Source organism: Xenopus tropicalis, chromosome 4, assembly GCF_000004195.4.
Source record: "Xenopus tropicalis strain Nigerian chromosome 4, UCB_Xtro_10.0, whole genome shotgun sequence".
NCBI classification, from domain to species: Eukaryota; Metazoa; Chordata; class Amphibia; order Anura; family Pipidae; genus Xenopus; species Xenopus tropicalis.
The window spans coordinates 11,237,105-11,249,185 of NC_030680.2; the positions used below are offsets into that span (position 1 = coordinate 11,237,105).

Here is a 12,081-nt window from a genome sequence, read left to right on the forward strand (position 1 = left end):
AAGGAAGCAGGAAATTTCAAAGACAGAATAAGCTTTTTTTAACGCCTACACTAATATAGATACAGAAATTGCACAACAGACTCTTAAGTTGCCCTTTCACTTCTCAAAAATCTAAAAAGAGCTCAAATGCTAAAAAATCACTGCTAGAAATTTCTTCTAAATATCGTACAAACATGAAAAGAAAAAAAAAAAACGATATTCCTAAACATTGCAGGTCTGTATAAAATACATCATATAATGCACCCCATGATAAAAAAAAATCATGTTTTATTTAAATAAAATATTTTCATTAGTGATGGGGGAAAGAACAAATTCAGAATTTTTAGATATGTCAATCAAAAAGAATATATATATATATCAAAAATAAATAAAGCAGCAAAAATCTGGTATTTTTAACATTCAAGCAATTTTTTTTCTTAATTTTTTATTTTTTTAAATATTTTATTTTTCAAGTCTTTAATAGAATTTGTAAAAATGAATGGAACAATGTAGATTTTGTGGTCATCTAGTTTTATTTCCCCTAATTAATATGATGACGTTTTTCCAATTGAAGTTTGTTCGATAAATAGGGCGGCAATCTAGAAAATTTAAGATCCTTATCGGATTAAAAAAAAAAATCTGGAAAATTCAAATTCAAAACTTGGTAGTTTTTGTATAAGTCTATGGAAGATGTATTTGAAGTCAAGCTTTAAAAAGTCACATTTGGAAAAAAAATGGGATTTTCTCCAAATTAAATCAATTGATTTTTCACTATTGAAGTTTTTTTTTCTAAAGGGGATATAAACCCTGCTGCACAGCACTGCTCAACCAAACTTTACTCAGTTATTGCTGGACTACAAATCCCAGAATAATGTAGGGTGAGGCATGCTGGGAGCTGTAGTCCAGCAACATCAGGGTTGTTAAAGCAATATTGCACAATAAAACTTTTCCCCAAATCCCCACAGCCAGCGACTGCTTTAAAAAGAGAAAAATCCCCCAATGAGAATCCCAGCTGATCTGTATAAATCCAGCTCCATGTTCTCTGTTCCTGCAATTGGAGTTGGGAGCATTAAACCCAGTTTCCCAGCACTGAACAAGTCTGCCCTTATCCCCATGTCTGATTCCTGTGCCATATAATGAGGGGAAAATGCCATCATTATCTCTATATGTAAGGTACCAGCAAGGGGCCTGACACAGTGCTGGGAATCAGCATTCTCATTGGTCACTTCTTCTGCATTTATAATGAAGTTATTTATCAGTAGAATTCTCATTGGTGAATTTTCTTGCATCTATAATTATGTATTTTGGCAGCTTCTTGAGCAAAACTAGGGGGGGCAGTGGGACAGCATCATGGCTGGGTTTGTATCCCCTTTAGAAAAAATACATGACTGCATTTAATTGTGATTTTTTTTTTCCACAGTCAAATTTTTAAAAACTGAATGAATCTGCCTCCATGTATCATTGGATAATCTCCTATTATAACACGGCCATAAAGGCACTGTGCTCACACACAAACCAAGGGCACACGTACATGCTAGGCTACATCAGCCAATGAATGGACAGAGGGGGGGTTTAATTGTACATTGGTGATCAGGTCAGGTGATCAGTAAGAGACACACGGAACATCAGAAAATGGCAGCTCAGGAGAAAAGACATAACAGAGAATTATTTGCTGATATCTTTATGCCAATCTGATAATACTCTTTGACGTCACTTCTAAAAATATAAATTATCTCTTGGCTACGTTTTCATTCGCAACAATAAATAAATCTTTAAAGGGGAACTGTCAACATTGTTATTTTTATCCAGAGAGCTATTTCAAGCAATTCCAAAAGAAAACCCCCATAATATCATTTATATCTGTATATGTAGAGTCTTCTTTTATACAGTTGGTCGGCAGCCATGATTAATGACAAGAACGATAATGATTCTGACTTATTTCTAAGATAAAGCCGTGACTCTCGGCATCAAGTAAATCCAGATTTTCTGGTTGGTGCAATATTCAGCAGGTTAGTCTGTCTTCCAGATCCTCCTACTGCCTGATGCTGTGTTTGTTTAGTGGGTTTTCTCTCTCCGAGAAGTAATTGCTTTGTTTTAAAAGGCAAATTTATTGGCGTTGGCTGATGTCAGGTTTCTGAAATATTTCCTTGTAAATAGAAATATTATATGGGAAACGCTAAGGTAAAGCTTTCCGCCTGCTTTAATGTAAAGGGGCAATGTTTTTGGACCAAGTCAAAAAATGATACAAATAGGTTGTACATGTATAGGACCCGTTATCCAGAATGCTCGGGACCAAGGAAAAGGGAATCATTTAACCATGAAATAAACCCAATAGGGCTGTTCTGCCCCAATAAGGGGTAATTATATCTTAGTTGGGATCAAGTACAGGTACTGTTTTATTATTACAGAGAAAAGGGAATCATTTAACCATTAAATAAACCCAATAGGGCTGTTCTGCCCCCAATAAGGGGTAATTATATCTTAGTTGGGATCAAGTACTGGTATTGTTTTATTATTACAGAGAAAAGGGAATCATTTAACCATGAAATAAACCCAATAGGGCTGTTCTGCCCCCAATAAGGGGTAATTATATCTTAGTTGGGATCAAGTACAGGTACTGTTTTATTATTACAGAGAAAAGGGAATCATTTAACCATTAATTAAACCCAATAGGGCTGTTCTGCCCCAATAAGGGGTAATTATATCTTAGTTGGGATCAAGTACAGGTACTGTTTTATTATTACAGAGAAAAGGGAATCATTTAACCATGAAATAAACCCAATAGGGCTGTTCTGCCCCAATAAGGGGTAATTATATCTTAGTTGGGATCAAGTACAGGTACTGTTTTATTATTACAGAGAAAAGGGAATCATTTATCCATGAAATAAACCCAATAGGGCTGTTCTGCCCCCAATAAGGGGTAATTATATCTTAGTTGGGATCAAGTACAGGTACTGTTTTATTATTACAGAGAAAAGGGAATCATTTAACCATGAAATAAACCCAATAGGGCTGTTCTGTCCCCAATAAGGGGTAATTATATCTTAGTTGGGATCAAGTACAGGTACTGTTTTATTATTACAGAGAAAAGGGAATCATTTAACCATTAAATAAACCCAATAGGACTGTTCTGCCCCCAATAAGGGGTAATTATATCTTAGTTGGGATCAAGTACAGGTACTGTTTTATTATTACAGAGAAAAGGGAATCATTTAACCATGAAATAAACCCAATAGGGCTGTTCTGTCCCCAATAAGGGGTAATTATATCTTAGGCCTTTCTGTAATTCGGAGCTTTCTGGATAACGGGTTTCCAGATAAGGGATTCCATACCTGTATTCGTTTTGGGAGACTGTTGCCATATGAGCACTTGGGGACCAATGGCAGTGTCTTTCTAAGGCAACTTGGGGTTGTGAGCTATTGGCTGGAACAGACTCATTCACTTTACTCACCGTTCCACTTGAGATTCTGGAGGTTGTTGTACAGGATGTGTCCAGCTGAGCCTGCAGCCTGCGTAAAGTCCGGCAGGGTCATGTTGCACAGATGCTCCCCGGCAATGTCGAAATCATGGAAAGGGATACAGTTTGCATCCAGTTGGTTGGTGTCTACTAGCTGCTGTAGCCACTCCCACACCTGAAACTTGCTCCAGTACTGAGGATGAATGTCGTGCCACTGACCCCCAAAATAGCCTGTAGTCGGCAAAGATATAATGTGGTAAGAGGCTTTCTACTTCCATTATAGTGCCATACCACCGTATTGCACTTATCAATAACTTGATAGAATTATCTGTTAGATGGAATATATATAATTGATTCAATAAGATGCTACTCTAATTGGGACCACAAGATTTCACTTGACCGTCAAACTGTTCCGTTCCTTCCAAACTTTCAACTGGTACCCAAAGACCCACCTGTTTGAGGATGTCTACCCAAAGAAACTTGGATTTCCCAAGTCATCATACAATAAAGGGAAATCACCAATTCTCTCCAACGCCCCGTGTGTAAATTCAGGTCTGGACTGAGACCCAAAGTAGGTCTTGGCATTTCCAGTACATAGAGGCCCAAACAGCCCCCCCCAGCTCAATAAACAGTGACTGTCTATGGCATCTTATAGTAGCCCTTTTGGCGTTTGCAAGAACCCACAGATTGCCAGTCTGGGGCCTTTCTTAAGTGTTCCTCAAACATTTCAATAAGTGGTTCCCACTGTCTGGGGGGCTGGCTGCCCTGGTGGGGACCCAAAGTTGTGAATTAGGGGAGCCAGAGAACATTTCAGTGTAAATGCCTTTTGTGAAGTTGGGTAGTCTCTAAACTACACAAGAGTCATTTTTATGAAGATACAACAGTATTTGTGATCATATAATGAGTTTAAGGGGCCCTACAGATAAACCACAAAAGAATGGTTGACCGTCATATTAATATCTGAGAACTGTGTGAAAGAGAGGGAACCCAGAATCTCTTTTCAGCTAAAACCGAAACACTGGACTAATATGATCCTTGGCCTCTGTTGCCCCATCCAACACAAAAGCTTACATTTTCTTACCATCACAAGGAGGGTATGGGTTATTCCAGGCTGGTTGGTGGACAAGCGGGTTGGTGCCATGGTTAATATTCATAATGCTGTTTCCTTGTAAAATCATGGTCTGAAACAGAAAGGGACATCTTTAGTAGAGGCAAGGCTCGTCAGCTGGCCACAGTTTTACCTTAAACAGCTGCAGGTTAGGTGGGACTAATATAAATTTCTACTGGTGCCATCTTGTCCAACTGTGACCATCTTGTCCTACTCTTGCCCTGCTATAGTCACTATTCTTGGCAGTCCAATTAGATTTGTCTTTGACAATATAATGAAGGCAAGTTGTCAGTTTGGAAGGAAAGCTACTACGCACATATGTCACTGGCCAGGCCAGGAAGAAGGTGGATATATATAGTACGGTGGGAAGTGAAGTTTTTTATGTGTTTTAGAGGAGAACATTAATGTTCCCACATGTTTCACCTTCACAAAAAGCAGAACAAGATAAATCCATATCACCACAAATTATTTACAATCTTTTTTTGTTATTAAAGCTTTTTCCTCTAGGCGAGCAACCGCATAAATGGTCAAAAGGACCCCCTTCCATGCAGGCCCATTTTGAAGTTTATGGAACCTTCTAGAGGATGCAATTGTGCCTCGTGCGTTGTTTATATGTGAGTGTGAGATACGGTCTTCTAACGATTGAATACAGTCAAACTTCAGCTCACCACCTACTTTATTCACACTGGTGCCCCTCAGACCCAGGCTGCTCCAGGCCAGTATTTACCACAAGGATGAAGGCACACAGAATTCTTGGTGGGCTATCACTCTACAGTGTTTATTGCAAAGCAGAAACCAAAGGCACAAGCTTTGGGGACCCCGAGGAAGAGAGTTGTCCCAGTTGTCTACTTTACAATGAACATTGCAGGGCAATACCCACCAAGAAATCCATGTGACTTCTCCTTTCATTTGTGGTCTTCTAAATGATGACCCCAGCCTGAGGAATATATTTTCCTGAATGTAGCCAAGAGTGGCCCAACAATTCAGTTGTTATGTTATCCTGTTACTTTGACTTTTCAGATTCAATTGTGGAACCAAGGACCAGACAGGAAGATGCTATCCAGTTATCAACTTTATCTTGGTTATGGTTAACTTTATCATCTAGATCTTTGTTGAGTACTACCCTTTATAGCTTGTAGAGCCAGCTCAATGAAGAAGTGTTCAGTGGCCTTGGTTGCAGGACTAGAAGACCACCAGTTGACCACCAGCTATCAAGAGAGCTTGAGTGCGCAATAAGGCTTTTTGGTAACTTATTGTGCAACAATTGCTTCACCTAACAATGGGCTTTATATGGTAAGTAGTACAAAACACACAAGAATTTTCAGCCAGAGGCGTTCAGGTAGGTGGATCATCAGGCATTGTCTTCTGTAACTCGCTCCACAACGTCTCACACCTTGTCCAGATTTCCTCTGCATTTAATCACCCAGTGTGACAAGAGCTACGTGTTGTATTAGGTATTTCTCATTGTATCAGATGTCGGTTTCGCTACAAATTAGCCTCAATTCTGAGAAACTGCTTGGCATTATCTGTACATTTCAGCTTTATTTAAAAAAAATGTTGATTTTTTTTTTTGATAGTCTTGGAATGAGAAAAATAGTGTCTTATAGTAGTCTGGGGCAAAACAGGTGCTTTTTATCAACCCACGGCTTTCAGTTGCAGGGGCAGACTTTGTTATTTAGGAAGAAAGAAAGGAGGCGTTTCTCATAATGTTGTTGTGATGTTAAACTCTAGTATCCCTTACAGCCTTCATATTCAGTGGGGCCTGGGGGTCAGGCATCAACAGCAAAGGGAGGGATAGATATTGGGCAACTCTAGTACATATTAGAACAACAACCATCTTGTCTATTATACCTGCAATGCCCCGTACCAGAGGCAATAATCCTGCTGCTACTATAGGCACCATCTCTCCCTACTATACCTGCTATCCCCCAGCCCCAGTCCCTTCCCAGAGGCTATTATCCCCCCACTGCTACTATAGGCACCATCTCTCCCTACTATACCTGCTATCCCACAGCCCCAGTCCCTTCCCAGAGGCTATTATCCCACTGCTACTATAGGCACCATCTCTCCCTACTATACCTGCTATCCCACAGCCCCAGTCCCTTCCCAGAGGCTATTATCCCCCCACTGCTACTATAGGCACCATCTCTCCCTACTATACCTGCTATCCCACAGCCCCAGTCCCTTCCCAGAGGCTATTATCCCCCCACTGCTACTATAGGCACCATCTCTCCCTACTATACCTGCTATCCCACAGCCCCAGTCCCTTCCCAGAGGCTATTATCCCCCCACTGCTACTATAGGCACCATCTCTCCCTACTATACCTGCTATCCCACAGCCCCAGTCCCTTCCCAGAGGCTATTATTCCCCCACTGCTACTATAGGCACCATCTCTCCCTACTATACCTGCTATCCCACAGCCCCAGTCCCTTCCCAGAGGCTATTATCCCCCCACTGCTACTATAGGCACCATCTCTCCCTACTATACCTGCTATCCCACAGCCCCAGTCCCTTCCCAGAGGCTATTATCCCCCCCACTGCTACTATAGGCACCATCTCTCCCTACTATACCTGCTATCCCACAGCCCCAGTCCCTTCCCAGAGGCTATTATCCCCCCACTGCTACTATAGGCACCATCTCTCCCTACTATACCTGCTATCCCACAGCCCCAGTCCCTTCCCAGAGGCTATTATCCCACTGCTACTATAGGCACCATCTCTCCCTACTATACCTGCTATCCCACAGCCCCAGTCCCTTCCCAGAGGCTATTATCCCCCCACTGCTACTATAGGCACCATCTCTCCCTACTATACCTGCTATCCCACAGCCCCAGTCCCTTCCGAGAGGCTATTATTCCCCCACTGCTACTATAGGCACCATCTCTCCCTACTATACCTGCTATCCCACAGCCCCAGTCCCTTCCCAGAGGCTATTATCCCCCCACTGCTACTATAGGCACCATCTCTCCCTACTATACCTGCTATCCCACAGCCCCAGTCAGATGTTTGTTTTCATTATTTTCATTTCCTTAGACCCATAAAACCTAACTGCTTATTTGTTGCTATGAGTTACAGGTCCCGGAGAGATTTCTTTATTTACTATTTACTTTAGCATTATCAGTGCATAAACACGTCCAAACTTGTATGTGCTAAAACTCCATACATAAAGTGCTTGTGTGCCTTTATTTGTGTGCCTAGTATGAATGAATTCCCTCTATGTCCTTCTTGAGTCCAAAATATTGTGTGAGTTGAGATACAAGAATGCGAAATGCGGGGTGATTATTGCATGTATTTATGTAGTTACAATATTTATATATGTGTGTGTGTGTTTTTGTAGGTATGTATATATGTGTGTATGTAGGTATGTGTATATGTATGTGTGTGTATATGTATGTGTGTATGTATGTGTGTGTATATGTATGTGTGTGTATGTAGGTATGTATATATGTGTGTATGTAGGTATGTGTATATGTATGTGTGTGTATATGTATGTGTGTGTATATGTAGGTAGGTATATATGTGTGTATGTAGGTATGTGTATATGTATGTGTGTGTATATGTAGGTAGGTATATATGTGTGTGTATGTAGGTATGTATATACAGTATGTGTGTATGTATATACAGTATGTGTGTATGTGTGTATGTATATACAGTATGTGTGTATGTAGGTATGTATATACAGTATGTGTGTATGTAGGTATGTATATACAGTATGTGTGTATGTAGGTATGTATATACAGTATGTGTGTATGTATATACAGTATGTGTGTATGTAGGTATGTATATACAGTATGTGTGTATGTAGGTATGTATATACAGTATGTGTGTATGTAGGTATGTATATACAGTATGTGTCTATGTAGGTATGTATATACAGTATGTGTGTATGTGTGTATGTATATACAGTATGTGTGTATGTGTGTATGTATATACAGTATGTGTGTATGTAGGTATGTATATACAGTATGTGTGTATGTAGGTATCTATATATATATATATATATATATATATGTGTGTGTATGTGTGTATGTGTATTTGGCTGGGGTGTTTGATGAGGAAGGCTGCTCAAGTGATGGGTGTTCTAGGCTATAAAAACCAGGCCCACCAATAAACCCAGGCACTGAGCCGCTGCTGCCGGCAGGTAGGTAGGCAAGCTGTTATCGGTGGATACTAATCAAAGGACAAGCCGTTTGACTTGGCAGACTCGGCAGCTTTCTGCAGCTGTTCCCCGGTGCCGATACCATCTCACATAAGCTCTGATTTGCTAATAAATAAACATCCAAAGCAAAGAAAGGCATCTGCCCCAACAGCAACGTTCCCTTCGCATGAATTTCCACCAAACTGCCAGCATTAACCCCTTCACACTTTATTTAAGCAGCAAATATTTTCCTAAGGTAGTATTTATATTGATATATACATTGCAGGTATGTTCAGCCTGGGGCTATAATGGAACTCACAGCCAAAGCTTGAGTCATGCAGTTGCATAGAGGGGGGCTAAATATATACCAATATTTATATTTTTTCACATCACTTGTCACTTCCCTGGGCCCACAAACAAACCTTTACACTAGACTACACTACAAGCAGTTCTAAGTAGGGTGCGGGGGGATATGGGGGTCTTTGCCGTGCCCGTTGCAGTGCTGCTGGGTGATTTATACCACTGATCTCCAGTTAATTCCACCCCCTGTGTCCTTATATCACATTTATGTTGGGCGCTTTCTCTCTAGACCAGTGCTGTCCAACTTCTACGGTGCCGAGGGCCGGAATTTCTCTAGCATACATGGTGGAGGGCCGCTAATGGAAGCCAGTTTTGACCACTCCCCTTTTTGAAACCACACCCACTTCAAACCACACCTATTTTATCACAATGGTGGTAGCACAGCAAAATCCCAAATGCTTGGTCCTTACTGTGGGGATATCAACCATCATTCATATGTGAAAGAATTACGTCATATTAAGATATACCCTTAAATTCCATATGCCACCTCCTCCCCTGTGGATAGCAGAGCAACCCCCAGTACATAATTACACACCTTAGGGACCATTTAATGGCTATTTCCAACTGCTAACAAACTCCCACAACAAACCCCTGCCAGGTTCACCTCCCACAAGCAGCATAGGGCAAGCAGAGTATGGCACACACAGGCAGCACTCTGCCTGTCCTGTGCTGTCTGTGTGTGCCATACTCTGCCTTTCCTACCCTGCCTGTGTGTGCCATACTCTGCCTTCCCTACCCTGCCTGTGTGTGCCATACTCTGCCTGTCCTACCCTGCCTGTGTGTGCCATACTCTGCCTTCCCTACCCTGCCTGTGTGTGCCATACTCTGCCTGTCCTATGCTGTCTGTGTGTGCCATACTCTGCCTGTCCTACCCTGCCTGTGTGTGCCATACTCTGCCTTCCCTACCCTTCCTGTGTGTGCCATACTCTGCTTTCCCTACCCTGCCTGTGTGAGCCACACTCTGCCTGCCCCACCCTGCCTGTGTGTGCCATACTCTGTCTGCCCTATGCTGCCTGTGTGCCATACTCTGCCTTCCCTACCCTGCCTGTGTGTGCCATACTCTGCCTGCCCTACCCTGACTGTGTGTGCCATACTCTGCCTGCCCTACCCTTCCTGTGTGTGCCATACTCTCCCTGACCTATGCTGCCTGTGTGTGCCATACTCTGCCTGCCCTACCCTTCCTGTGTGTGCCATACTCTGCCTGCCCTACCCTTCCTGTGTGTGCCATTCCCTCCCTGACCTATGCTGCCTGTGTGTGCCATACTCTACCTGCCCTATGCTGCCTGTGTGTGCCATACCCTCCCTGACCTATGCTGGCTGTATGTGCCATACTCTGCCTACAGTACCTATGTCTGAGGTGTGAAGAAGTGAACAATGGGAGTGATTACAGACTGAGCCTGAGGTGTGAACACTGCAGGGGGGAACAATGCAGAGATTAAAAGGTGTGAAAAACACAGGGGATTATATTTTTAAACAATACAGAGGGATTACAGCCTGAATCTGAGGTGAGAACCATGCAGGGGGGCAGTTAATCTCAGTACTGATACCATTTAAATCTTACTCAAAGGTAAGCCATCAAAGCAGCCAGACAGGTGGGGGGCCACACAGAGGGGGGTCGCGGGCCGCATGCGGCCCGCGGGCCGCCAGTTGGACAGCACTGCTCTAGACCAATAAACACAAACTGCTGACTGCTTGCTGTCGGCTGCTGGATAGAAGCAAGCATATAAAGTATATGAGTACGGCTGTTAATACCCCCCATTTCCACACCCCCAATTTGCCAAGGGGCAGTAACCCATAGCAACAATCTGATTGCTACTGCCCAGTGTTGATAAATGACCTCCAAGGTCTCTTCCTAATCATTACAAGGATTACAATGGAAACTCGAACGTCAAGTGATTGTTGCTGGACTACAAACCCCAGAATAATGTAACATATAATGAAGGGTGAGGCATGCTGGGAGCTGTAGTCCAGCAACATCAGGGTTATATTCTTAAAGCAATATTGCACAATAAAACTTTTCCCCAAATCCCCACAGCCAGCGACTGCTTTAAAATGTGAAAAATCCCCCAATGAGAATCCCAGCTGATCTGTATAAATCCGGCTCCATGTTCTCTGTTCCTGCAATTGGAGTTGGGAGCATTAAACCCAGTTTCCCAGCACTGAACAAGTCTGCCCTTATCCCCATGTCTGATTCCTGTGCCATATAATGAGGGGAAAATGCCATCATTATCTCTATATGTAAGGTACCAGCAAGGGGCCTGACACAGTGCTGGGAATCAGCATTCTCATTGGTCACTTCTTCTGCATTTATAATGAAGGGCCTATTCCATTTCCCTAGTCCCTAGTCTAATGGTGATCGGGAGCATTGCTATATGGGTTTGTATGGTTCTAACTGCGTCAGCCTTTCTCTAATGCTGAGGCGCATAGGGCGCATAGGGACTGGCAAAGGACCCAGTCAGATAGAAAGCCCCTGGTTTGTCACTGAAAGTCCCATTGAGAAGCTTGTGGTGACACCGGGTGACAGTGCGCAGCGTGAACCTTTAAACTCATAAACTCAGTTAGTTTTACTTCTGTTTTTCTAGTATATAGATAGATATATACATAGATATCTGTTTAAATGTGAAGGGAATGCGACGGGCCAGAACCACATCCTCTGCCGTGATCACGCTGGAAATACGAGAGAATTTTTCAGACCGCTGCCCTGTTCCCCAGTCTGGTGGGAAATATTTATGGGTTACACGCGGGGTGGGGGGGCATTTAGTCCCAGAGACAGGCAGGGATTTTCTCATGTAACCGTGGACATTTAGCGTAACTATAAGGGAAGTAGATGCTGTGGCTGCAGGGGTCCCTGTTAGATCCCTGAATTTTCCTGCTTCTTCTCCCCTGCCGACTGCTCCTATGGAACCCACAATCCCCATGGAAGGCAGCGGAGGGCCCATGGGTAGAAATAAGGGGTAGGCAGAAGAGGTAAATGCCTAGAGAGCAATAGGGATGTAGCGAACCTCAAAAAAAAAGTTCGCGAACCCATTCGCGAACTT

The 12,081-nt window shown here is 42.7% G+C and overlaps 1 protein-coding gene across 1 annotated transcript in view; it reads right to left on the reverse strand.

The window, feature by feature from the left end:
- The window catches only part of ehf (ETS homologous factor), a 34,679-nt gene that overhangs the window by 16,138 nt on the left and 6,460 nt on the right, over positions 1-12,081 (reverse strand). The window contains exons 2-3 of the mRNA XM_002937289.5: positions 4,518-4,617; positions 3,431-3,667 (exon numbers count right to left, since the gene is read on the reverse strand). Of these exons, the coding sequence (XP_002937335.2) occupies positions 3,431-3,667; positions 4,518-4,614 (334 nt within the window). The 5' untranslated portion in view covers positions 4,615-4,617. The remainder of the gene's footprint in view (positions 1-3,430; positions 3,668-4,517; positions 4,618-12,081) is intronic.